Here is a 27,953-nt window from a genome sequence, read left to right on the forward strand (position 1 = left end):
CAGGAGTGAAGCGGCTTCGAAAGTAACCGGCAGGCTGATTCCCGCCAACGTGACGTATGTCGTAAAGCGACATATGGTCCAAAAACGCCACCTATTAACGTAGGTCTAAAGTGCAGTCTTATCATGTTTAATTTATTGCTTGCTCTCAACATGAAAATTCTGGACGGATTTGATGTTTTGATAACTTTCTATATTCGAGCAGGTTTACTTGAAGTTGCACACTTACTTTGAATACGACATCACGAACCAGAAAAATGTTAACGTTAGAGCTCGATTCATGATATTGATGATATCAACTATTCAGAAAAATAAAACTATCTTTGGATTGCTGTAACATAAATTAGAACTAACAGCTAGTCTGAAAACTTTGTTTTCACCACTGAAACTCTAGAAATAAAGGTCGCTGGAAGTACAAACATTTAAGTTTCATTCGGAACCTCCTATAAACAATGTTAACGTTATTATGTTTACCGAAGGAAAACATTGTTATATTTCAGTCCATACCTTGGTATGGATGAAATATATTGTGTTCTCTGATGTTTCTTCTCCTTCTCCTTCTCCCGTCACACAGTCAGAGGGATTCAACTCCGCCATCACTCAGCCAAATGACTTGAAATTTGGCATGGAGGTAGAGTGGGCCAATACCCCCAGGCATTTTTTTTATACATGCCTTTGAAAAATTTTTATGAAGGTTTTTTTTGGGGGCATTTTTCGCCAAAAAATGGATTTTTGGATCCTGAGCCCTGGTTTTACAACCAAATGATCTGAAATTCGGTATAAGGGTACCTTGAACGTGTGTCTACAGAATAGCAGTCACATATTTGGCATACACCACTTCCAAATGACTCATTTGGGGGACTTTAATGGCTATTTTCAGCAAAAAAAGGGCCAAAAGTGCTGTACCCGTTCCATGTTCTATCTAAAGAATGGCCGGTTCCATCCATGGAACACGTGTTCCATTGCGGGTTACCTGAGGTCACATTGCACCTAAGTGGTGCGTAATGACCCACACATTCAATTTTATGTGCCTAAGACCTTCAAAATGTATCAAATCTCATCATTGTTAGTTTTTGCATACCTGTAATAAGATTAGTAAAGCTTTCGAGATTCAAAGTACTTGTTGTTGCATCTTTGTTCTTATATACATGTAGCTACTATTTAATTCATTTATTTGAGAACCTTTGCCAGTTTTGCACTGGGGTAAGTTTGGAATAGTCCACTTTTGCGTTGGAGGGAGATGGAATGAAATATGCTGTATTTGCTCCCAAGCAAATGTCGGCCTTTCTAGTTTTTGCTCTGTTTTTTCTTCCGTCGCAAATACTGATCCTCTGACCTGGTCAATGACCACATCGACGTCTGTCACCACGGTAACTGGTATTGGGTTACATCATGTTGCAATTTCATAGCAGGAGGGATTTAGACTCCTGTCACCATAACGTTACATGTGGGTATGCTTGAGTGAGAATTAACAGAGCATATGCGAAGGTAAACATTATGCATTTGCTTTGAAAATATTACCTTTATTTAACCTTGTATTTTGCTACTACAAATACATTAAAACACATCCGCTGGTTACTATTAAACGCACACATAACATAACACAAACGGTCGGTGCCAAGTGGATTTGGCGCCTTCTTAGTGCAATTAGTAAGGTGATCGCTAGAGGTCGTGAGTAAACAGACCTAATGCAAACATTCACTGGCAACGGCTGTCGTTCTATATGCAAGACATCCAGGTCTGGTAAAGATACAGAGAACCTTTGTTACCTCTGGGTCTTACTCCTGTCCTTTTCACTGTGGTCACTCACACTAGTCACTGATTTATCACCCAAAAGTCAACGGTCAAACTACAAAACTAGGCCACCAGATCTCGTGAGGGTAGGGTTAGGACGAGGTTTGGGTTTCTCCCCTTTTTGTGTGGTAGTTTTTGGACTACGAGATGGCGGAGACTTCCTCAGCAGCTAACCCAACCGAGGGGCCAACCCCCTCTACTACAGGGGGTACCCCCTCCGCGGGAAGGCAGGGGGTGGAGGCGGTGGATATTGTTGTCATAGCCGTCTACTTCGTCCTGATCCTGGCCGTTGGCATATGGGTAAGCTGCAGTCTACGTTTTTGTGTTCATTTTGTGTCTGTGCAACAAAGTTTGGCCTGTTCATGATTTTTAATATAAGTAAAGGAGACCTCGACAATATTAATAGATCAGTTATGAAAACTGATAGCTTGCTTGCTGCTGTGCAAGCCGGTTTTGGATACAGAGTGTCTCTCGTCCTTTCTATATTCACTGTCGTGAGAGAGAGAGAAATTAAGAAACTCGGCAGCCAAAATAGGTTTGGGCACCAAGCTTACTTCCCGGCATGCAGGGACATATGATAAAATTTAGTCTCTACCAGGCACCGCGGTTCGCTGGAAAAATAGTAGAAATTGGCCGAAATAAAGCGATAGTATACCAGAGAAGATCCCGGGCCATAAAAGATCCAATTCACAACCCACGGGTCTTCTATGGCCCGGGATCTTCTCTGGTATACTATCGCCTTATTTCGGCCAATTTCTACTATTTTTCCAGCGATCCGCGGTGCCTGGTAGAGGCTAGATAAAATTGGGTCGGCGTTACGCTGTCAAGGCTAACTGCGTGCCTTTTTCTGTGGCTACTGAGCCGGTGGCAAGTTAGTTGTACCTGAGCTATAGTATAGAACCAAGTCTCGCCATTCTAGTGTATTTGTATTTGTATTGCCACCCCCGACACACCCCCGGTTGACACAATGATTGTTTAACTATCACAGACCTTGTTCAAGTACCCGTACTGTTCAAAGATCACGGATGTTTAAATTACAAAATTATACAGTTAATACGAAAACCTCTCTATTTATGTATGGTAATTCACAAGTATGGGCAACAAAACGGCAAAAATAGCGCAAATACATATTCGTTCATCGGCCGTGATTAGTTTGGAGAAGCCTATTTACGTCTTTTTAATGATTTACAAAGAAGTGTACATTGTTCGACGCAAGGGGTCGGTTCAAAAGTATTACACATTTCTAAGCAAAATTTGTATGTTTCAATGTTCGAAGTACGAATAAGAAAAAAAAATCCGCCAAGACGGGACCATAATATTATATTTCCGTCTTTCAACAATATTCAATTTACTTGTGTTTTGTGTTTTTATCACACCTTCGATACAACCGTTTTGTATATATAGTGTTAATATCCTCTACCAGGCTTCAGAAGCGACTGGAAAGAGTAGATATAGGCCCCAGAGCGGTAAACTGTACTCCTTTAGCAGAGCATGTTATGAGTGTCTGTTTGGCCACTTTCTACTCTTTCCAGCCGCTTCTAAAGGCTGGCAGAGGCCATATTGAACTAGCCTCCTTCGCAGACTTCTGAAGCGGGGGTGTTTTTTTGTATTGTCAGTGCTACCCTGTTATGGTCCATGTTGTGTTTTGTAGTCTATGGTGAAGGCGAACCGTGGAACGGTAACTGGGTACTTCCTGGCAGGACGCAGTATGTGGTGGGGACCGGTAAGTGTGCAAGAACCTCGGGAACATATAGTGCGTTTGTAGTCACATTATGCTTTAATTATTCCACCAAAGTGATATAATTGCTTAAGACTGGTATTGAAGTAACCCGAACTCACTCACTCACACACGCGCGCTCACCCACGCACAAACATACACACACGGGCGACCACGCACGCACACACACTCAAACATCTGTCCTTGGTGCTGAACACTATACAACATACACATACACAGCGCACATATACATACACAGACATGCACACAGAAGTAGAAATATCAGTACAGCAACCATTTTAGTATCTATGGCCGCTCCCTAAATAAACATTCACAGAAACCATTGTAAAATCGCCGAACCTTTACTTTGTGTTTAATGTTTAACCTCCTTCTTAAACGCCTGTCCACATCACGTACTTAGGTCCGTTTGCCTAAAAGCTTATGTCGATAGATCACTACAGTAGTTTAAACAACACGTAAAACATTATTTATATGTAGCCTTTCTTTGCAAACTCATGGTCGAAGGCTGACATTTTTTTTTGCAAATTCATGCCCGAAGGCTAATTGTTTTTACAGAGTCAAAGATACTATATATACGATACTATACAGTAATTCCAGCTACCGTCTGGAAAAACTTCTACTTCTACTATATACTACGCTTGTTATTATGGGGTTTGACTTCTTCTTTGAAAGAAGTGGGCCGGGTAATGTTCTGCATAATGTAATATAACACACTTATACACGTCAAAACATGTTAGATTTTGCTGTGAAGTGAACATGTTTACTGAGGTTCATAAAGAGAAATGAACAAAGCGTACTTCGAATTTGAAAAACCATACAATCTCCTTTCAGTCTCAACATTTGCGATTACAAAAACTTCAAACTACTGTTTTGTGTTGTGTATAGTTTTGATAGCTATGTCCATTTTACCTATCTTCAACACTTTAACGTCATATTTCATCCTCCAAACGTCTGCTAGGAGATTGACCTTGAATTTAAACAGACAAAATTTGATGCAATACATAGCTTCTAAAACTAATGTTACATTACCCCATTTAAAACCAGATATCTTCAATATGCTCCTTTCATGTCCTACTCAGATATCAGTGTACGTTGGAAAATTCATATCTGAATCACTACAAAAGCGACATCATATTGTAAATAGCTGATATATCCCCTGAATTATAGAACGTAATAATACTCTCGTCAAGAAAACATACAGTAGATTAACTTTAGTATCATTATGGATTCGCTCTGTTAGAATGTTAGTATAGTTAATGTATCTACCCTTGTTGTTTCTTGTTTGCCATACATTGTATCACCAGTTACAATTGTTGAGAAATAAAGTTGACTTGATTTGATTTCAGATCGGGTTGTCCCTGTACGGAAGTAACATCGGCAGCACCAGTTTTATCGGGTTAGCGGGGACGGGTGCCGCCTCGGGGATAGCGGTGTCAGCGTATGAGCTCAGCGTAAGTAAAGACCACAGCAAATAAATTATTTGGATGACATTCTCCGCAGACTCCAAACCTAATTCGATAGGGCGAAAAAAAAACAAGGCGGGTCAAAAGAAGAAGATTCGTACATTTCAAATTTTGACATCATAAACCTTGTTAATGAAGAAATGATACCTATATTGTGCTAAGTTTTATTACTGCCAACTATTACAGCATCTATTTTTCACTGAAAAATAAAACAAAATTAATCATTGTACAAAGGGTTTTAATTCAGTGAACACCACATATACACAGTCACCATGGCATTAATAGGAATGAAATACATCACTGTATCAAAGTAAAAGGCAAAACATTAAATCAGAGTCTTGTCTTCTCTCTTCATGTTTATCTGCCATCCACCTCCCGGCATGGCAACAGACATCTTTTTTTAGGCACGGTGACCACTGTCAGAGGGCAATTTTAAGACAATTCGTATATTACGGAGATTTCACCGGACGTTTCGAGTGACGGATATTGCATATTATTTAGCTGGATATCTAACCTTCTGTAACGTACTTAGAACTTTAGTATGCGATTTTTTCTTACATTCGTTATATCAAATACCCTCGGACGCGTGGATTCCTTTTAGGATCTATTTTGAATAATATAAGCATTGTATATTCAAAATAACTTGGTTACCCTACACAGGAAATATACTGCTCATGTTTTGTTCCCCAGGGCTTATTTTGCCTGCTGCTGCTTGCCTGGTTGTACATTCCAGTCTACATCTCCTCAGCGGTAAGACAGTATGATTATAAACTTAACTACAAGTTACCACCAGAATGCCTTTCCTCAGTTTGTTAGCACCACAAAAAAGTTGTGTCTCCCAAAACCTTCTTAACTGAGTTTTCGTGTAGAATATCAAACGTAAACAGAAATTTATGACGGTATCCCTTTAATTATGATTGTTTGAAGTGATACATTTTTGGCTGTACATGGATAGTTATGTTTGCATTCGCAGATGAAAACATATTGCTTCTGCTCTGTTTCTTCTTCCTCTTCTTATCCAAAAAAAATAATGTCAATGACCTGAACCAGACGTCTGTCACCATGGTAACTAGTTTTGGGTTACATCATGTTGCAATTTTATAGCAGGAGGGATTCAGACTCCTGTCTGACCATATAGATGAATATGTTTGAGTCAGAATTAACAGAGCAGACCATATGCGAAGGTAAATTTGCAAATGTTACCTTTCTAGTAATGAATCTGGAACTAAATGTCCACTTGTCTCCAGGTAACGACGATGCCACAATATCTGAAGAAACGTTTTGGCGGGAAGAGACTACAGATCTACCTGTCCGTGTTGGCGCTTATTCAGTACATCTTCATCAAGATCTCGGTGAGTTTCTCTGATACCGATTTTCACTAGAGTTTCGTAACTTGTATTGCCTAGCCCATAGAACATGTATTTTGCACATTTAACTTACTTTCCAAGCAGATTCTTCGAATTCGGTGGCAAAATCATAACAAACCGGCATGCAAAGACACTTCTGGCCAATCGGATACTACCTTGCCGATGGGTTACGATTTTGCCACTGAACGAGATTATTTGTACCGATGGAAGTGACGTTGCAATTGCGCCCCCAGGCGGATATGTTCGCAGGTGCACTGTTTATCCAGTTGGCGCTGGGTTGGAGCTTGTATCCCTCCATCCTCCTCCTGCTGGCCATCACAGCAGTCTACACAATCGGAGGTTCGGAAATATACATCATGTTTTATAACATTATCATATAGCGAGAAGACGTAGACCAATCAGAAGGCTCCATTTCCCATCAGTTATCAGGCCGTAACATCAAAAGTGGTCGGTTATTAAAATAGCCGACCACATCTTGGACCGAACCATTATACAGGGGAAGAAACAATAAAAGACTTGTAGTGTTTATCTATTGAAAACTGTATTGTAGCTACGCTCACTCGGTGGTTTATTTGGTGGTTATCGCACCTGACCAGGGATTATTTCACCATATACTCAGGAGCATCAACCCTTTATTACACACCCCTCAATTTGTTTTTTTTCGGCTTAGGATACGCACAGTAAAGCCTCTTTACTCAACGATCAGCATCCAAATAACAGATTCTTAGATGTGCTATCTTGAAGTGTTCTCTTAATGCTGACATTCTTGTTAAATGTTAATCTTTGCCTTCTGTAAAAATGTGTCGTCTTCTTACGCCTGATGACGTTTTTGTTTGTTTGTTTGTTTGTTTACAGGAGGTCTTACTGCAGTGATGTACACAGACGCGGTGTCTGTCTGTATCATGGTGATCGGTGCCATCATACTGATGGTCATGGGTAAGTACAGACTTCCCATATTTCTATATTTGTTCAGAATTAATAAGTCAGATTTATAACACCAATGAATGTCAGATCATCTACTATTTACTACTTGCGAAATGTCTTCTGTGTTTGGTTTACACGTTCATCCCTTCGTTTCTGGAAATCAAGAAATAGGTTGTAAGTTACTTTGCTTAGAATTGTCAAAAATTGTTAAGCAAGATTTGTAACAATGCGTCGTGTATAATCAGATTTACTTTTTAGGCCACTGCAAGTAAATTTTATGGATGGCAGACTCCACATCTAATGCGAGAGGGCAAAAAAACAAGGCGGGCGAAAAAAAAACAAGATTCCTACATTTTCAAGTTTTGACATCATAAACCTTGATAATACCTAGTGTGCTAAGTTTACTGCTAACTATTGCATCATCCATTTGTCACTGAAAAATAAATGTTTTTAATCATTATACAACTGGTTTTGATTCAGTGGGCATATCATGTATAAAAGGAATATAATACATCACTGCATCAAAGACAAAACAGTAACTGCATCAAAGACAACGGTAAATCATGGCGTTGTCTTGTCTCCTTTCTTCATATCCATCTGCCATCCACCTTCCGCAACAGACATCTTTGCCCATTTTTGGCATGTTGACCACTGTCAGAGGGCAACAAAAGTTATGTTTGTTTTTTTTTCAAAATCAGGCGAAATTTAATGCGCGGACTGATGTCTTCCATAAAAAGTACATGCTGTGGCCTTAGTGCTGGTTCTGTACATTGTTTGGTCGTATGACGTATACGGTTTATTCGCAGCATTTGTTCGAGTCGGTGGCATAGAAACCCTCGTCACGGAATATTTCCGGTCCATCCCTGACGTCAGACCTCCCAACACCACCTGCGGCGTGCCGACCCCGGAAGCATTTCACCTGTTTAGGGACGCCACCGGAAATGACCTTCCATGGCCCGGGCTGGTGTTCGGTATTTTTATCCTGTCAGCGTGGTACTTTTGTACTGACCAGGTAATTATCTTTCATCGACGTCGTTATGTTTACCGAAGGAAACATATTGTTTTTGCTCTGTTTCCTCTTCTTGTTTTCTCCAAACAAATAAGGTCAATTACCTGCACCAAACGTCTGTCATAATGGTAACTAGAGTTGGGTTACATCATGTTGCAATTTTATAGTAGGAGGGATTTAGACTCCTTTTGACCATATATATGGATGTGTTTGAATACGAATTATCAGAGTAGATGTGTTTGAATACGAATTATCAGAGTAGATGTGTTTGAATACGAATTATCAGAGTAGACCATATGCTAAAGTTATCTTTCTATTTTTTCTAAATTAAAGTGATGCCTCGCCCGTTGTTTTCTTTCAAAATTTGAGACACCGTCAATTCTTCAAAAATTTCCTCTATCAACAGCCTCTAATAACAAAAAGAAAACTTCTTGCATAATCGCAGACTTTTTGTGTCACTAAAGAATACGAAGCCTTTCTTTTATATCAACATGCATGATATAAAGAAACAAAGACAATCGAAAGAAAAAAACACATCAATTTAGCCATGCCACAACAATGCCATAACTAGCCGTACATTTTTCTGTTTGTTTGTATGTATGTATATTTTTCTACAAGTTTTCTAAACTTCAACACCTCCTTTCAAGGTCCTCGTGCAGCGCTCCCTAGCGGCCAAGAACATGACGCACGCCAAGGGAGGGTCCATTCTGGCCGCGGCGCTAAAAATCCTCCCCCTTTTTCTAATGGTCATGCCCGGGATGATCAGTAGGACTCTGTTCAAAGGTACGTTAGGTGTTTTGTGAAAAAAACTCTGCTGTGATTAGAAAATACTACTGCGTTGCTTAAATATAAAGAAAGCATCAAGCAATCAATGCGCTGAAACACCTTAAACACAAACCCTAGCCCTTTCCTTGGCTCTGAAATACTGGTTAGACGTAAACCCTTACCATTTACTTGGTGCTGAAATACCGGTTAAACGCTAACCTGTTAAACGTACACCTGTACTTTTTCCTTGGTTCTGAAATACCGGTTTAACATAAACTCATACCCTCTCCTTGGTGCTGAAGTACTGGTTAAGCTTAAGCCCTTTTCCTTGGTTCAGAAATACCGGTTAAACGCTAACCGGTTAAACGTAAACCTGTACCTTTTCCTTGGTGCTGAAATACCGGTTAAATGTAAACCCGTACCCTTTCCTTGGTGCTGAAATACCGGTTAAACGTAAACCGGTTGAATGTAAACACTGTACCGTTTTCTTAGTGCTGAACTACAGGTTAAACGTAAACCCGTACCCTTTCCTTGGTGCTGAAATACCGGTTAAACGTAAACCGATATAAACACTGTTCCTTTTTCTTGGTACTGAAATACCGGTTAAACGTAAACCCGTACCCTTTCCTAGTGCTGTAATACCAGTCAAACGAAAACCTGTACCCTTTCCTCGGTTCTGAAATACCGGTTAAACGTAAACCGGTTAAATGTAAACACTGTACCTTTTCCCTGGTGCTGAAATACCGGTTAAACGTTAACTCGTGCCGTTCCTTGGTGCTGAAATACTGGTTAAATGTAAAGTTAAATCATTTCTTGCTGTTGTACAGGTTAAATGTTGGCTAAAATACTGGTTGAACGTACATCCATCCCCTGTCCTTGGTGCTGAAATACTGGTTAAACGTACTGCACCCTGATTGGTTGATTTCAGATGACGTAGCCTGTGTGACCGCAGAGGAATGTGTACGTGCATGTGGAAATCCTGCGAGCTGCACCAACATCGCCTACCCAAAACTGGTCATAGAGCTCATGCCAGTCGGTAAGTCCGTACGCTTTCTTCAGTATCATTAATATTTATTATCTCAGAAACCTACTGTATCAGCTGCAATTGGTGTCATTCTATATCGTTCAAATAACGATTTGGATCAGCAACTTCTGCAAAATTATGTATAATGTATTTGATAAGGGTATGTATGTATGTGTAATTAAGCTAGGGGAATTGATGTGACATATTGAACCGAAGATAATCGTTATACGACTTTGATATCAGGTTCACTCTGCACTGATCAGAAAAAAAAGAAAAAAGGGCAAGCAATGATGACAGAAAAGGGGCAATGACTACGAATAAGTATTTACTGCTGTACGATATGATTGTAAACGGAAAAAAAACTTTGTAAATATAAGGCCACAGCAAGTAAATTCTTTTGATGACATCCTCCTCAGACTCCGAATCTAATGCGGTAGGGCGAAAAAACAAGGCGGGCCGAAAAAAACAAGATTCCTACATTTTCAAATTGTGACCTCATAAGTTTGCTACAAAAAATGATACCTACATTGTGAAGTTGACTGCCAACTATTACAACATCCATTTCTCACTGAAACAACTTCTGAATTATTTTTCAATCATTGTTCAAACATCACATATACACAGCCAACATCACATATAAAAGGAATGAAATACAGCACAGCATCAAAGTAAAAGACAAAACATTAAATCATAGCCTTGTAATGACTACTCTCTTCTTTTGCCATCCACGTTCCGGCATGGCAACAGACATCTTTGTCCACTTATATAGACTATTGTCAGAGGGCAACAAAATTTCTTTTCACCCCTTTCCCAGGTCTGCGTGGCCTGATGGTAGCGACCATGCTGGCTGCTCTGATGAGTTCTCTGACGTCCGTGTTTAACAGCAGCAGTAGTATCTTTACTGTGGACCTGTGGGGCAGGGTCAGGAGGAAGGCGTCACAACGGGAACTCATGCTGGTCGGCAGGTACGTGTTTTTTCTAATTCCATTATTTCATGCCTAGACACGGTGACGGCACACTCAAGTTAAATAGTCCTATTTTATGCCGCCACCAACGCAGAGGACAAATACAGGACAGGAAAATACTTAAGATAAGTGAGGAAAATCGTGCAAAGTGCCTTTCCCAAGGGCACAAAATCGGTGGCATGTAAGGACTCGAACCCGGGACCTCTTGGTTTCTCGTTGAGCATTCTGTCGTTAAGCCACACGGCCCCACTTACTATCGTATTCAGAACCTTGCCTATCTATCTCCATAAATGAGTGGGTTAGGTTTAGGATCAGGCAACACTATATCCCAAATACATGACAGAACAATACTTGAGATAAATGAGGGCAACACTATATCCAGTAAACTCGCCTGGCCAATGGTCTACTTAGAATTCGGAGGGACAATCAAACTCTAAAAATTCTGACCGTTTCCCCAGGTTGTTCGTGCTGGTAATGGTGGGGATCGGTATCCTGTGGATCCCGGTTGTCCAGGCGGCTCAGGGCGGGCAGCTGTTCGACTATATCCAGTCCATCACCAGCTACCAGGCGCCTCCCGTCCTGGCCTGCTTCACACTCGGGATTCTCTGGCCCAGGACCAACGAACCGGTACGCTAACGCCTGGTTACCAAATCTATTATAGCTCCCGAGTCCTACAGACTCTTGGATAGGCCTCTCGGAGAGACTGTAGGACTCGGGAGCTATAATAGGTTTGGTAACCAGGCTAGGTACGTTATTCCACACTGAATTAATTTTATGGATGCCACCCTGTTCTTAAAAAAAAAACTCCGAGGAGGCTCTGGCCTGGGTGCCATCCAGTGGGGAGCTGGTGGTAACTACGGAAGATGACATCCAGGCTGCCGAAGCTCCACGGAACTCAGGAACTCAGTACATTGCCGACTCGTAAATGCCGCAAATTTAAAAGGTCTGCATGTACGGGCTTGTGGTAAAAGTCGCTATGTACGACCGAAAATTCTCAACACCAGCTTTGTATTCCTGTGTTTTAGTAGCATTTTGGCTAGTTTTAGATACAGATATAGATCTGGACGGCATATCCCTATATATATCGTTGGCCTCCCCTTCAAATCTTATGACGTAATGTTTTTGTCCCTAACAGGGTGATATTCTGGGGGATGATAATCGGGCTGGTGGTAGGTACAGTCCGGCTGATCCTGTATTTTCTCTAACAGGGTGCATTCTGGGGGATGATAATCGGGCTGGTTGTCGGAACGGTCCGGCTGATCCTCTATTTTCTCTAACAGGGTGCATTCTGGGGGATGATAATCGGGCTGGTTGTCGGTACGGTCCGGCTGATCCTGTATTTTCCCTAACAGGGTGCATTCTGGGGGATAATAATCGGGCTGGTTGTAGGTACAGTCCAGCTGATCCTGTATGTTCCTTAACAGGGTGCATTCTGGGGGATGATAATCGGGCTGGTTGTCGGTACGGTCCGGCTGATCCTGTATTTTCTCTAACAGGGTGCATTCTGGGGGATGATAATCGGGCTGGTTGTCGGTACGGTCCGGCTGATCCTCTATTTTCTCTAACAGGGTGCATTCTGGGGGATGATAATCAGGCTGGTTGTCGGGACAGTCCGGCTGATCCTGTATTTTCCCTAACAGGGTGCATTCTGGGGGATGATAATCGGGCTGGTTGTCGGTACGGTCCGGCTGATCCTGTATTTTCCCTAACAGGGTGCATTCTGGGGGATGATAATCGGGCTGGTTGTCGGTACAGTCCGGCTGATCCTGTATTTTCCATAACAGGGTGCATTCTGGGGGATGATAATCGGGCTGGTTGTCGGGACAGTCCGGCTGATCCTGGACTTCTCGTACGGGTTCCCGCGATGTGGCGAGCCCGACACCCGGCCCGACATCATCACCAAGTTCCACTTCCTCCACTTCGCCATCCTGCTCTTCGCCCTCTGCGTGGTGGCGACGGTCGTCATTAGTCTCCTGACGGAGCCGCAGGACAAGGAAAAGGTAGGAGTACCCTGGAACATATGGTAAATACTAAGAACTGAGCTGTCAAAAATCACCTACTAAGTGTTCAACTGTTGAATACTCACATTGATAGCCTATCAATGTGAGTTTTGATAGGCTATCAATGTGAGTTTTCAACAGTTGCACACAAAGTAGGTGATTTTTGACAGTTCAGTTCTTAGATGTTCACCATATGTTCCAATGGGGCTGGAAATGGTAGGGTCTTCGGTAGCCAGAGGCACTACGCACGCCTATCTATATGACCGCTACGGGGGGAGTTGATACCTCACGATCTGGACATGCTTGGGTCACGAAATTTGAATGGTATAGATAGCTCTTGTGCTTGGGAAGATGTGACAATAGTTTGGACCCCCTAACAACTTGTTCTGGAACTTCAGGCCCTGGGGTATTTTTTTAAACTTAGAGAAAGGATAACTGAAAAACTGGTTGACAGATTATCGTGATTTTTGGCATGCAGGTAGCCTATGTGATGATTGGCATAATTAAGTACCAATTATGCAAATCGTGATCTAATTTGCATAATTAATGAGGAAATTACGTGATGTGTTTTTGAATGGTTTATAGTTGGTTCGTTTGACGTGGTGGACTCGGCACAGTACGGAGATGCCAGTGGATCTGTCTGACTCTGAGGATGAACAAGAAGAGGAAACTGAGAAAGAGGAAAACGGGGAAGCACAGGTGGAGACGACAGAACAGAACACACAAGGTAAGATGAGTGACAGTGTTCTATCTGGAAAAACGTACGACTAACAATGTGAGAAAATTGTACACCATTGTCTTTGTACACCTTGTATTTCAGGGTCACATTAAAGAAAATAACTTTAAGAAATGCTAGACATTTCTGCAAAATGTCCTTTCTTCGCATGCAACATTATAAGTGTCAGGTTTGACGAAAGTGTAAAATAATATTAAAGAATTTCTTCATGGTTAAATAGTTGAAAAGGTAAACGCAATATCTCTGTTTCATTACAACCATGTCTTATTAATTCTATTGAAATGTTTTGATCTCATTCTGCTATGTCCTTGACTTTTTTCTGGAGGCCAAGATGGCGGACAAAGAGAGTCGCGAAGCATGATGGGTATGCTACGAACTGGATGGAACTGGTTCTGTGGATTTTCAGACATTCCTGCCAAAAAGCAGACCAAAGAAGAGAAGGCAGCTTCCATGAAGGTGAACTAAACGATTCACAGCATTATACCTCCTAGAATTTGTAACGACACATTGTTACGACTCAAAAATCCACATTTTTGCAGTGTCTATTGTTAACATAGTTTTATTTCACACGTATCCCAATTCCTTACAGGTGATGACGTCACTAAAAGAGGACAATTTCTGGGGACGGTTCACTAACGTCACTGCGTTGGTACTGATGGCTATAGGCGTGTTCTTCTGGGGATTTTTTGCTTAAACAGAAGAAGCCTTAGTTTAAACAGTGTAAGGTTACAGTTTTCATTGTTTTAATGGCGTCTTATTGTGACTGCCGTCCTATTTTACAAACTTGGTAGCAATTTATACTGTTCGAAAACGCATATGCCGTGATGATAACATTGTCCTACCATGAAACAAGTCTACTTCAACTAGTATATTTCATAATTTTTTTTCAGCTGTTGAACTTAAATGATTATTGCTGCAATTTTACTTTCTACAGTAGTCACACAGTTGATCTTGTTACGCATATATAAATACTACATAGTTCATATTACAGTTACTGTTAGTTAAAACCAGAATGGCATCAGGCTACATCCATAACCGCATACCACACACTCCAAGCAGAGGTTTTGCTTTCATTTTCTCCATGAAAAATGGAGGTACTGTTTTTGGTGTGCCTGTGTGTGACTGTGTCTGTTTCTGTGTTTTCGACGTGTTTCAACCAGAGAGTCAGAGGCGAGCCAGAACACGTCAGTGAAGGTTAGACATTCACGTAATAAGGTACACCAAAAGCAGTTACTCAAGAAACTGGATTTAGGTAGCATTCACTACCTACCTCATTACTGACGAAAGCTAGTGGATGCTACCTGAAACGCCTGACCGTTTCCAAATTATATCCAGTTGCTTGAGTAACTGTTTTAGGCGTGAGAGGTAACAGCATACCACACACTCCAAACAGAGGTTTGTTTTTATTCTTCATTTATTTATCTCTTCCACCTTAGTCAGGATATGCACAAAGTAGCTTTCCCTGAACTGTTAACTTGTTACGAATGATTTTGTATATACTGTCACGATCTGTATAAAATGATTTGCATATAACTAATAAATACAATACCACTTAGCCATAAATAAGTTCATAATGCTGGGAACCCACCTCGGAGGAAAATGGTTACTAGGAAACTTATTGTTAAGGCGCCCTTTTTGGCGATTTTTAATGACCCCCTGACCCCGACATAAAATTACATGATATTATAACATATGATCAAAAGAAACAAAGATCAACTAAAACAGTTAAACCTTTACCAATAATAAGTAGAAGTTACCGGTAACAAATAATGAAAGAATATCAAGATAACTTTAACATTAATAGTAATGTGTGTTTATCCAGACATCAAATAATAACAATAACAAGAAGTTAAAGGAAAAAGTGGTCGGTTATTAGAATAACCGACCACTTTTTGGACCGTAGCATGAAAAATTTAGCATGAGGGAGCAGATCGCAAGCATGTCGAGGGAGCGAAGCGACCGAGGTCTTTTTTTTTAATGAGAGTAACACAGTTGGTAATGCTAAAATGCATTTAAGTTGTTTTTATTTACATCTTTGCTGGAAAAAATATCAGAAGGAGAAAGACTTAATGGTGTGTAAGTAGCTCAGGGTTCAATCTGACTTAGAGAATTGATAATATAAGGGATCTTACTGGTTACACGAGGGAGCAGCGCTCTTATTGCCCTGAAAAACCCCTGTCTATATAACGTTGATCAACGAGAATGCAGTTTTAGGTCGGCAAAACTTGAAATGTTTGATTCTGAATAAGGCAATCTGTTTGATATTTGCACATACCTACTGGGCCTCATTAGCGAATCTAAATCGGTATTTCATACGTAAGTTTTTTAAAAACACAGACACAAGATCCACGTCGAGACCTTGCTTTTTTTGGGTGGTACCCTAAAATCAATTCTGGGTCCTTCCAGTAAACGTTTAATGGACTTTTGGGGCATTTCTGCTCCATGAATGTTAACATGCTTTGGGATAGTGTTGGTTCAACTCAGTATGTAGATAAGTGACCAATTAATACTTTACTTACTTTGGCCCTTCGCCCCTGAGATAAGTGACTAGAATACTGACAAATCTGGCTTCTAAGCCTTATAAATTACATTGAATACATTAAAAGATGGTATAATCTGATCTGTGTCGTAAAATTGAGAAGTAAATGAAAGAATGAAAATAGTCACGTCCGATGATGGTTAGAAGACACGTAGCACGTCGGCAGAACGTACTGCACCTGCGCGAAACCCGTAATCATTTTGTACATAGCATTTCGGCAGAACGTCTCATACAAAATCGCATTCGCGCATATAAGGTTATCCCGTCTGAAGTTTCTACATGTTTTGACGAAAAATGATATCGTCTGCAACAGGCAAAATTCTAATGCAACCTTGACCTAACACCTAACAGAAATCGTGAAAAATCAAGGTTTTGCGCAGGCTCAGTACTTTCTGCCGACGTGCTCCAGAACGCCCATTTCGACCGGTGACGTCAGAATCCCGACGGAAAGCCTCCTTTCCTCGAGTCGGAGTGAGCGAAGATTGCCGAGTTCTCCCGAACCACGGCTTGCACCATGGCTTGGTGAGGCTCTGGGGTCGCCTTGCCGTGTATCTTCTCCAACTCCTGAAGCACCGCCTGGCGATACAGAAAGAAAGTGCAGCTTCGAGTACCTGACGCTGACAGACTATACATACATCGTGTACACAATTCTTGAAAATTAGTGGACGACCCAGCGAGTACAATCAATGACAGTGAGGTACAAGTAAGAAAAGTTAAGAAATTTCTTCAACTATAAGCAAAAACACGTAGGACAGTTGCAGAGAAAACCTAGGATTGAAATTTAGGCAAAGTCCCAAGATTAAGCCACAGAAAGTATATCTCAGCAGACTCCAAATCTGATGTGAGCGGGCGAAAAAAACAAGGCGGGCCGAAAAAAAACAAGCTAAGGCTCCTACGTACATACATTTTCAAATTTTGACTCAATTATTGTACAAATGGTTTTGATTCAGTGGGAACATCACATATGCACAGCCACCATGACATATCACTGCATCAAAGTAAGAAACAAAACATTAAATCAGAGCCTTGTCTTGTCTCCTCTCTTCAAATTTACCCTCCATCCACATTCCGGAATGGCAACAGGTATCTTTACCCATTTTCGGCACGTTGACCACTGTCAGAAAGCAACAAAATTTCTTGTTTTTTTTTTAAAAATCAGGCGAAAAAAATGCGCGCGCTGATGTCATCCATAAAAATTACTTGCTGTGGCCTTAAGGAATCTTTATGAAATTTCTGGAAAAACGCGAATAACGGACTGACTTTCGGCTTGAAAGGACGATGTTTCTCATAGTACAGGATGCCTCTGATGTCTTCAGTCACACTGATGTGCAGACGGGGCTTCTCTATAGCTGAGGAGATGTTCCATCCAAGCAGGAAGTGGTGGACCATTGCCTGTGGGAAGCCACAATGAAATTAGATTTTTTTTACTATAATTTCAATAAAGTCTTTATCGGAAACATGCAGACCCTTTTGGGTAAGAACAAGAGCAGTTTTTTTTTAAATTTCTTTATCACTATGAAAACAAACAACATTACCAAAGGACACATACATGTGATACAGTGATATCTGAAATCATAAACAAGTCAGTTGTCCAACTTCAGGTTAAAAAGTATCTTGCTTTTACCTTAAAATACGGCAAGTGATTGCCAGCCGTTTCTTTCCATACCATGTCCTCCAGATTATGTATTTTGCTATGTTAAAGGCATCCGATGCGATTTCTGAGCAGCAAAACTAAAACTATATTAATTGAAGGCAATCTTTATGATATTGACACATACTGCTTCACATTAGCACATTTCAATAATTATTTCATACTTTGGGCATTTAAACTGCAGAAACAAGCCCCAAGATGAGTCCTTTCTTTTCTGGGTGGTACCCTAAAAATCAGCCCAGGGCCCTTCCAGTAACCATTTTCCGTCAGACTTTTTGGTATTTTTACTCCATGAGGGTCAATATACATTGGGATAGTGTGGTTTCAACTCGTACGTAGTAGATAAATGACTAGTACGTAGATAAATGACTAGAATATTGGCTTTGAAACATTGGGTTTCCAAGCCCTAAAAACAGCATTGGATGTCTTTAATTGCAAGAATAAGAGCAGTTACATCTGTGACTGCTGTCGTCAGCTTCGCCCCTCCGGAGGCTCCGATCACCAGCCTGACGTCACCGCTACCATCCAACACGACTGTGGGGCAGAAAGACGTCACGCCCCGCTTACCCGGCCGCATGGCACGTCCTGGGAAGTAATGGTAACGGGAGCATGGTATTTTCCCATATATGCAAATAAAGTTCATGAAAATGTATATACGGGCATATATTACCCAACACGAATGTGGGACAGTCAGTGAAAATTGAATTGAATTGAATTCACCTACTGACTGACCGACTGACTGACTGACTGACTGACTGACTGACTCACTCACTCACTCACACACTCACTCACTCACTCACTCACTCACTCACTCACAAAGGTTCTCAACTAGAGCTTCAGACTGCCTCACTGGGTCAGTCTACTGACGAAGGCCAAGGTGACTGGTCTAAAGCTCTAGGTGAGTACCTTAAATTTGTTTGTGGTGGATCAAAAGTTTAAAATTGTAACATACTAACTATTACATACTACTTCTCTGAACCGGGACAGAGGCCGACATCGTCTACCAGATACCTTTGACCCAGTGTTGACGTCATACTTCAAAGAAGCCACGTGACGAGCTTCACTGGGTCAGTCTACTGAGGAAGACCAGAGTGACTGGTCGAAAGCTTTAGGTGAGAGAACGTTTTTTGTGTTGAATCAAAAGTTTTAACTTTAAACATATCTCCACGATGGTCAGATTTGGGCCCAAAAGTCCCAGTCCGCTACTATGGAGATCGAATCCCCCGAACCCGCGAATCTTGTTCGATATGACGTCATTCGAATAGAGCGGGCGTTCGATCTGGGGTTACCCGCGGTCATTTACAGTAAAGCCGCTGCAACCGGCTACTTCAAGCCCTTTTTTACTTGGGAACCACGGAACAGGAAAAATCCACCTTTCCACAAATATGAACCGTTTTCAAAACATTACATCTATGCCGTGATTTTATTGTGGATATGTAACATGTAACGAAGCTACTGCCGTCATCGTGGGTGACCTTGAAGGTCAGAATTCTTGTTGACGCTGTTATAAAATCCAGGTCCCCATATCCAAGTGTCATAGCACCCGTGCAAACATGGTATTTTAACCATTCCCAAAAATCGTTCAAATTACCTCATTGAGATCTTGTTTGGAAGAGCAACGATTTCCGCAGATTTCTGTCTTAGGGATTTTTTAAATATGGCCGCGATTATGAATTATCGGTATTTAAAGTTAAAACACTGCGTTTTTAGCTCTTCTTTTGACTGTAAGTCGAGTTTTAGTTAAAAAATAAAAAAATCCTAAGACAGAAAGTTTAAATTTACTGTAATATTTACTAAAAATACCAAAAATCTTACCTTATTTTTAATTTTCGGGGCCTCTTAAAATCAGTTGTTTGGTTCTCGTGAACCCTTTTTGAAATCCGAAATTGATCTCATTTGGAAGGAAATGTACACAAAGTGGAGCAAAGGCAGTGCAAGAATAACATTTGAGGTAAACAAAATCACTTATTACATTTTATTTTGACGAGTATTTACTCTCCAATTACTTTTGTTTATTTTCAAATTTTACCCGTTGCCCCCGGGCCGGCCCGGGACTCCCGCGCGGCCACGTTCGAACACGTTCTGTAACCCGATACCTCCCTAGTAATGCGACTTTTAGCCTAGCAACCGACCGCCGTGTTCATATCTACTTTATTACGTAGGAAAACGAGACAAAAACACACCATACCTGGAGTGGGGGAATATCTCCTGGTTTTGTCTTGATTCGGCAGTGTGAAGAGTTCCATGTGGTTGTTGGGGATGATGCCGGTGGACAGAGACCGGAATCTCGCGCCCATGCTGGCCGGGAACGATTACATTATAGAGACGTTTATTCAGGGGTGCCAGAGTATACAGTGCAATTTTACTAATATACAGTGCAATTTTACGGAATACATTGCAATCGTCTTAGTACAGTGCAATTTTACTAATATACAGTGCAATTTTACGGAATACATTGCAATCGTCTTAGTACAGTGCAATTTTACTAGTATACAGTGCAATTTTACTAATATACAGTGCAATTTTACTAATATACAGTGCAATTTTAACAGCATACAGTGCAATTTTACGGAATACAGTGCAATTTTACTAGTGTATAGTGCAATTTTACTAGTATACAGTGCAATTTCACGGAATACAGTGCAATTTCACTAGTGACGTTGAATCACATGACCTGAAGTCGGCTTCCCGGGACTTTCAAGATGGCGGACGCTGCTGGCAGTTTTTCGAGCGAATTTGGACCGTTCTCGTAGATAATCTTACCTTTAGTTAAAGCACCACACATGGCATGTGGCATTATGAGGAGAATTTTGATGATTTAGTCAGGCTAAATACTCACATTCGTCCGATGGAGCTGGTAGCGGACACGGCATCTCCGTTCGGCCCCAGGACAGACACATGAGACGTCCCGCCGACGTCTGGAGAGACGGCAGCCGGGCCGTAGTAAGAGATGTCGAACATCCGGGTGTCGTCGATCTTCCGGCGGAGTTCGTCGGCGAACTCTTTCGATGCCATCTTCTTCGTGAGCTAACATGGGGAAACATGAATACTGGACACTGAACAGGACTACTTTTGAAGAAGCATTAAGGAGGCCTTATATATCAGATCACTTCAGCCTTCACTTTATAGAGATGGTGGACGATATAAACTTCCTGGCACTTTTGATCAATTGCTTACGTCACGTATCAGTAAAATCTCGTGTGAATAAGGTCACGTGTTTGTAAACCGTAATACTCGCGAGATCACTTTGTGAAGTGATTGGTCATTAATTATCCTGATGAAGGCGACAGTGGTCGCTGAAAATTCGATCTCTCTGTAAATTGTGTGTTGGAATTAAGTTCAACTTTTTACTGTAATTACTACCAACACAGATGAACTTTCATGACACTTTTTTTTCTTTTCTTACCTCCGCGATGTTTACGAATTTGGGATCTCCCAGCTCCATTCCGTGAACGAGGGCGAACTTCAAGGCTTCTAACATCCTGTGATACATCAAAGCCTCTTCATGCAGACTGTCCTTTACTGAAGAGTTCAGTCCATAACCTGGGTATGATATGCTATTCATAAGTAAGAGTTTTCTATGTCGGTGAAGGTTAGATTTCGAACATGGTGGTTTTTTCTATGGAATCGAAAGCCTTGCGGAAGTCGACGAATGATGAAGATGATGAAGGTTAGACATCCAGGTAATAAGATACGCCAAAAAGCAGTTACAAGCAACAGGAAATGATTTTGGTGCTACTTGAAATGGTCAGACGTTTCAGGCAGCATCCACTATTGCACTACGAACCTTTCGTCAGTGACATTAGCAGACTGCAGAGGAATGGCAGGTTTATAAGCACGAACTTGATTGCAATTCTCCTGCTCTCTCTTAGTGTCACTGACGAAAGGTAGTGGATGCTACCTGAAATGTCTGACAGTTTCCCAAATCATATCCAGTTGCTTGAGAAACTGTTTTTGGCATAATCTGAGTTAATCATAATATGTTATTCATAAGTAAGGGCTGTCGAAATGCATGGCAATAATATCAATAACTAGAGTTCCCCGATCTCATACCTTCGCCAAATGATGTTAATATTTATGAGTGACAATTTGTAGATTATTCCCCCTGATTGTTCAAATAGGATTCTCATTTTCATGAACTATACCAATTTATCATAGTCTCAACCAAAAGACAGTTTTATATTAACCAACAATGCCATTGTCTAACCTTCATCGACGCAACAATGCCATTCTAGCATTTCCTTATAAATTATGCAAATGAGGTCCTGATTTGAATACATTATGTATAATGATGTTCACCTTCACTGAACTTTCAAATACCACAAGTATGGCGAAGGTAATGAACTGAACGTACGCGTGTTGCTAGAAACTACTGAACAACGTATCGTTTTTTTTCCTCGAGAAGAAGTCAGACGTATGCGATGTCCGGATTATCTCACCTTCTAAGATATTGAGAGCAAGAATTACTGTCGCTCCCGCTGAAGGAGGGGGTGGGGTCAACAGGGTGAGTCCACCCGGAAGTGACGTATTGAGGGTGACTCTAACTTCCGCCCGGTAGTTCAGTAGGTCCTGTTCAGACATGATACCGCCTAGAGTGTCACAAACATAATGATATTTAAAAAAAGGTACAATAATATTTAAAACCAGAGAAGTAACATTTGCAAAGCAAATGCATAATGTTTACCTTCAGATATGGTCTGCTGTAATTCTTATTCAAACACATTCACATACATGTACTACTAGTATATGGTGACAGGACCAGAGCAGACCGTGAAATTGCAACATTATGTAACACAACACCAGTCACCATGGTGACAGACGTCAACAAACCATGTCATTGGTCAGGTCAGAGGTCACTGTTTGGAGAACAAGAAGAGAAAGAAACAGAGCAAAAACAACATGTTTTCCTTCGGTAAACATAATAATATTAAAAAAAAGACTTCTATGAATTTGGCAAAAGTTTTAAAAATTACCATAAGCAACTATTTACCTCGTTCCTGGATGTCCTTCACAAAATTCTTCGCAATCTCGCCTGTGTAGAAGGCATCTGCACCACCGTTAGCAACCGCTAGGAGCGTTTTGGCAAGTTGTGGCCTCTTGACAGTCATGTTTTCACGTAACATGGCGCCGTCCTCGTCACAGAACACGTCACTGCAAACAACCATGACCACAAGACAAGAGAGTTACATGTACCAATTCAGAACACTTAACAGACACAGACAATCCTTTACTCCCAGAACTCTCAAAATCACGCAGTAGTTGTCAATTGAGTTTCAGACTCTTCTGGCAGATTATTTGTATGTGAACGTGTCTTAAAATTGTATATTCACCTCGCCACATTATATGTGCTATATTTTAAGTAATAATGACTTTTAATAATGCATTTTATCGTTCAATTTTAAACTGTTGTATGTTGAATTTTAGACTGTTGTAAAATCACAACATAATTCATAAGTTTCTCCTGCCAAGTTATCTAATAAAGTTCAAAGTTTAAAGAAAGGGGGGGGGGCATGGGGAAAGAAAATTAGACCGTTATGACTGAGTAATATCACACACGTAGCTCTCCATTTGACCGTTGAATGTTTTGATGTATTATCGCATTGTGTTTTCCTTCATTACTGTGTTATTTAGTCTATTGCATTGAATTGATAGTATTTCCTGTTTGCATATCTTGTTGTGAAGGACATTACATGGACATAAATTACATTAAGTTGGTGTTGTATTAAATGTTTAAGATATGCCGGGCACTAAAACACTATTATAGTTCCTGTATTGTGTTCTTGTAGCCCTACTGTGCACATTGCTTTTCCAATTTGAATTAATAAATGAATGAAAGACCTAAGTACATTTTTGCTCATTGCAAACTACTAGTAAGTGCAGGTCATGGGAAATAGCGATGGTAGACTTAAATATATCTATAGTAAAACTACATATGTACAGATTCTGCTTCTTCTCGCTTCCTAAGACAGTTGTAAATGTAAGAACAGATGGAGTTTATAGTTTTAGGATTACCGATTTTCATGAGGAAAGTGATTTTTTCTTATCTATCTAAAAATCTAAAACTAGGAAAGTAATATTGTATACAATTATTATATAGAGTACAGTCCACAATAAAATGACTCTCGTCTTCAATCTCATTTAGGTTACAGTAATGACAAATTCTTTGTTGTATAGGAATGTGGTTGTGTCTACCCTTTTCAACAAGCTTGTGTTTGCTAATCCGAAGTCTTGTAGTGGATATTCTGTGTCGTCTGTTTAATTAATAAAGACAATCATTGACTAAATGAAAAAAAAACTTGCCAGAAGCCGGAGTTCCTGTCTAGAACGACGTCTTTCCTTGTCCTCGAGCTTAGGGCTCCGTCGAGACGGGTTCTAAACTTCGATTTTTGGCTAAAAACTTTTTTCACCCATTTTTGCCAATAAAATCATATTTTTTTACATCTATGTTGGCCGAAATGACTCCGGTTCAGTGTCTTATGTACCAACCTACCAACATGCTGAATTTCATTTTCTTTCAGACTTTATTACGAAATTATGGACTTTTTTCATATGTTTGGAGAAGAGGAAGAAGAGGAAACTGAGCAAAACAATGTTTTCCTTCGGTAAACATAATAAAGAGAATCATCAGCTGTATAAAACTTGCCAGAAGCCGGAGGTCCTGTCCAGGACGACGTCTTTCCTTCTCTTCAGGGATGTGGCCAGATGTTTGCCCATACAGGCCCCCTCCTCTGCCAGGCGGATGGCCGGGCGGAACAGGTCTCTCCACGGCAACTGTCCGTACCTGAAATATGAATAGTACTGAACTTATATGACAAACTAGAGAAGTAACATCTGCAAAGCAAATGCATAATGTTTACCTTCGGACATGGTCTGCTCTGTTCATTCTTACTCAAACACATTAACATACATGTACTACTAGTATATGGTGACAGGAGCAGAGCAGACCATAAAATTGCAACATCATGTAACCCAACACCAGTCACCAAATCATGTCATTGGCCAAATCAGAGGTTAGTGTTTGCAACAGAAGAGGAGGAAGAAACTGAGTAAAAACAATATGTTTTCCTTCGGTAAACATAATGATTCCCTTTGAACAATGACCGACAACCTATTATGATTTAAGTATTTTTATCTAATAGTATTTGATTTGTATATATGATTTATTACTACTATGTTCAAGTACCTTATTTATAAACTATTCCTAAGTTTATGTTATTTGGGATTTGACCTCTTACAATCTCACACATCTCTGACTGATCATTATAATTGCATCTTGATTTATGATTTTTAAATTCTGTTGTTACGTTGAATATTATTATTTCATATTACATTATTTTCTTGTATTCAGTGGGCTCACTTGGCAATCAGCCTCAACGGCTGAAGGAACTACCTATTTGTCCGTAAGGTAAATAGTAAATAAATAGATAAATAAATAAATAAATAAATCAATAAGTACCTCTGGTGAGCTTCCCACAGCCCCCGGACCTGCCCTGGAACGGAGACTGAGATTCCACCTGGGGAAGTCGTCAGTAATTTCATCAGGTTAGCAAGAGACTGTTTTAGAAGATAGAAGTACTTTTTTTCGCAACAGATGTAGCGAGTACAACGTATGGCAAAATATACATACATAGCTGGTGATGCTAAAATACATACATAGTTGGTGATGTTAAAAATATCTAACAGGTCTACTAACTGTACTAAGAATCTGGTCTACTTTCATAAACAATGTACAACAATAAGGAGACTCTAATTATAATTATACATTCTTCTGTCCTTGGTAACAGAAAACTGGGCCTTTCTGAAAAAAAGTTGCCCAGGAAAATCTTAATAATCTAAAAAAATAAATCCCAAACTAGAAAGGCCAACATTTGCTTCGGAGCAAATGTAGGAATTTCACTCCATACCCTTCCCCAAACAAAAATGAGAGATTCTAAATAAATCATACTGCAATTATACAAGGACAAGCTGTGTGAATCTCGACAGGTATTTACAAAACTGGCACTTGGCAATTATCTCCCTTTTTTTTTACAAAGATACAACGACACGCACTTTAAATCTCGACAGCTTTACTTTACACTTTTGACGAGATTGTAACTACTACTAACGGAAGCAAAATTTTCACGGCCTGAGAAAAATGGACATGTTCACGGAAGTATATATTCACGGTGGTGACAGTTGCAGGAAAAAGAAAGTCCAGGAATTATTTCCTAACTGTAATGATAAGTTCACAATACAGAGGTGACAGTGAAAACCGTGAACATTGACCCCCCGCTTGCGTTGCGGTACAGTGAAAAAAAATCGGGAATTACAGCAATCAATTTACTGAGTATGTTTGCTTAGTTTCCAGATGTTTTGTACTTGTAGTTTTTAAATGAACGAAAACCGATGCGCGCACAGATGTTACTTTTGTGACAACATCAAAGTGATTTTGGTTTGTATGTTGAAAAAATACAAAAGACTAACATTCGAAGTTATTGAAATTCTTGAGTAAGAACAATCAGTTTTGGAATGTTAAAAGCAAAGGAATGGATATTAAACGAAAATGTTAAATTAAATGTTGAAATTGTTAAAATGTAAAATGGTTAAAATGGTTAAAATTGTTGAAATTGTTAAAAATGTTAAAATTGTTAAAAATTGTAAAAAGGATAATTAAAAATATCCAGTGTACCGGGGTTCGAACTCGTAATGTCTGGACTTGCAGCCCTGCGCGTTACCAACCGAGCTATCTGGACACGTTTCCATTACTCTCTGCATTGTATGTCATATAAAGTGAACAACATGGCGGTAACGATCGCTTCAAGTACTAGTAAGGGACTTTCTAGGAGATACACTCTACAATTTTGGTGATTCTTCAGAAATCGATAACAGAATATATAATACTAGTCGGTGAAGATTGTGGAAAATTGTTGATACCGTGGCGCGCGCTTGCGCCGACGATACACGTTACCGTTGTTTACAGTACTCGCGGGGCGCAGGTCATTGACCTCCCGCTTGCGTTGTTCCAACAGAGAAGAACAGAATATCTGCCAGTTTTTGCGTCAGATTTTCAGTGTTTGTTAAAATCATATACAGGCATCCATGCAGCTATAATTCTTCCAACTAGTTTGGCCAGTAAAATGAGGGCAAAAATGTCTAAATGTAAATGTAACAGTTATGTCTTACCTGCCTATTTGGCGAGTATCGCCGCTGGAATGTAACCCGAACCTTTTGTTGTATTGTTGATAGCAGTTTCGCCGTAGCGGGCATAAAATATGCATATTAATTAACACAGGGTCTTTTCATGGGAGAAATTGGCTAGCTGGATGAAAATAGCCCTGTAGCTGTAGCTAGATCACGTTTCCACTGCTTTTACAACACTCCTTTTCGCTGGCCAAACTTGTAAACAAACATAAGAATGTGCCTACCAGGCGTAGGTGGTAGAAAATAAATCAATTAGCCATCAGCCAATCAACAGCCAGATCTACAAAAATGGCCACACCTGTTGCATGCTTGCATATGCCCATATTTGGGCCCGCCCCCGAATTCCTTTCTTATTACGTCACGCGCGTACGCCCCACAGTACTTTCCTATGGGAACAGCTAAAAACGCAAATAAAACGATTGTAAAAGCTTGTATCAAAAAAAATAAAAAAACGCCTAGGGGTATTTAACCACTCTACCTTTATAAGAAATTCCAGGTCGTTTGGCCCAAAAATGAAGGAATTGAATCAATTTAAAGAAATGGCAGGAGGAGAAGAAGAAGGAGGAGAATCATCAGTAAAAACAGTATTTCCCTCCATACTAAAGTATGGAGTGAAATAACTAGAGGTCGGAGATCTCATGCCATCGTCATACGGATATTGTTCTAGATAAACCAACGTTTTTTAATACTAGAAATCAATTTGGTCTAGAGTACAAAAAATCTCTGTACTCCTTTTTTTTTCCTTTTTTTATTCTACGGAACACCCCGAAAGGGTTTGCCACAGATTTACAGATGCACTGT

General features: G+C 40.3%; 2 protein-coding genes across 2 annotated transcripts in view; one reads left to right on the top strand and one right to left on the bottom strand.

Moving 5' to 3' along the window:
* The first annotated feature begins 1,768 nt into the window (after positions 1–1,768).
* Positions 1,769–14,594, top strand: LOC109479907 (sodium/glucose cotransporter 4-like). The gene is made up of 16 exons (XM_019781959.1): positions 1,769–2,091; positions 3,443–3,514; positions 4,876–4,980; positions 5,683–5,742; positions 6,240–6,344; positions 6,593–6,698; positions 7,215–7,295; positions 8,090–8,295; positions 8,940–9,075; positions 9,986–10,093; positions 10,896–11,046; positions 11,505–11,673; positions 12,831–13,046; positions 13,632–13,773; positions 14,108–14,238; positions 14,372–14,594. Exons 1-16 carry the CDS (start codon positions 1,939–1,941, stop codon positions 14,474–14,476), a joined length of 2,046 nt encoding a protein of 681 aa, XP_019637518.1. The 5' UTR covers positions 1,769–1,938; the 3' UTR covers positions 14,477–14,594.
* Positions 14,595–16,753: 2,159 nt separating this feature from the next.
* Positions 16,754–27,953, bottom strand: part of LOC109479414 (gamma-glutamyltranspeptidase 1-like) — a 15,855-nt gene continuing 4,655 nt past the window's right edge. Inside the window, exons 3-12 of the mRNA XM_019781386.1 lie at positions 25,429–25,486; positions 24,616–24,753; positions 22,963–23,123; positions 22,412–22,561; positions 21,379–21,515; positions 20,812–20,999; positions 20,161–20,270; positions 18,427–18,557; positions 17,582–17,713; positions 16,754–16,897 (exon numbers count right to left, since the gene is read on the bottom strand). Coding sequence (XP_019636945.1) covers positions 16,754–16,897; positions 17,582–17,713; positions 18,427–18,557; positions 20,161–20,270; positions 20,812–20,999; positions 21,379–21,515; positions 22,412–22,561; positions 22,963–23,123; positions 24,616–24,753; positions 25,429–25,486 — 1,349 coding nt within the window. The remainder of the gene's footprint in view (positions 16,898–17,581; positions 17,714–18,426; positions 18,558–20,160; positions 20,271–20,811; positions 21,000–21,378; positions 21,516–22,411; positions 22,562–22,962; positions 23,124–24,615; positions 24,754–25,428; positions 25,487–27,953) is intronic.

Source organism: Branchiostoma belcheri, unplaced genomic scaffold, assembly GCF_001625305.1.
Source record: "Branchiostoma belcheri isolate BF01 breed outbred unplaced genomic scaffold, Haploidv18h27 scaffold107, whole genome shotgun sequence".
Taxonomy (NCBI): Eukaryota; Metazoa; Chordata; class Leptocardii; order Amphioxiformes; family Branchiostomatidae; genus Branchiostoma; species Branchiostoma belcheri.

Excerpts from the sequence above, each read along its gene's own strand:
- LOC109479907 (XM_019781959.1), top strand. The coding sequence starts at position 1,939 with ATGGCGGAGACTTCCTCAGCAGCTAACCCAACCGAGGGGCCAACCCCC. Across the intron at positions 2,092-3,442 it reads TCCTGGCCGTTGGCATATGG|TCTATGGTGAAGGCGAACCG; the intron begins GTAAGCTGCAGT and ends TGTGTTTTGTAG. Across the intron at positions 11,674-12,830 it reads GGCCCAGGACCAACGAACCG|GGTGCATTCTGGGGGATGAT; the intron begins GTACGCTAACGC and ends TTTCCATAACAG.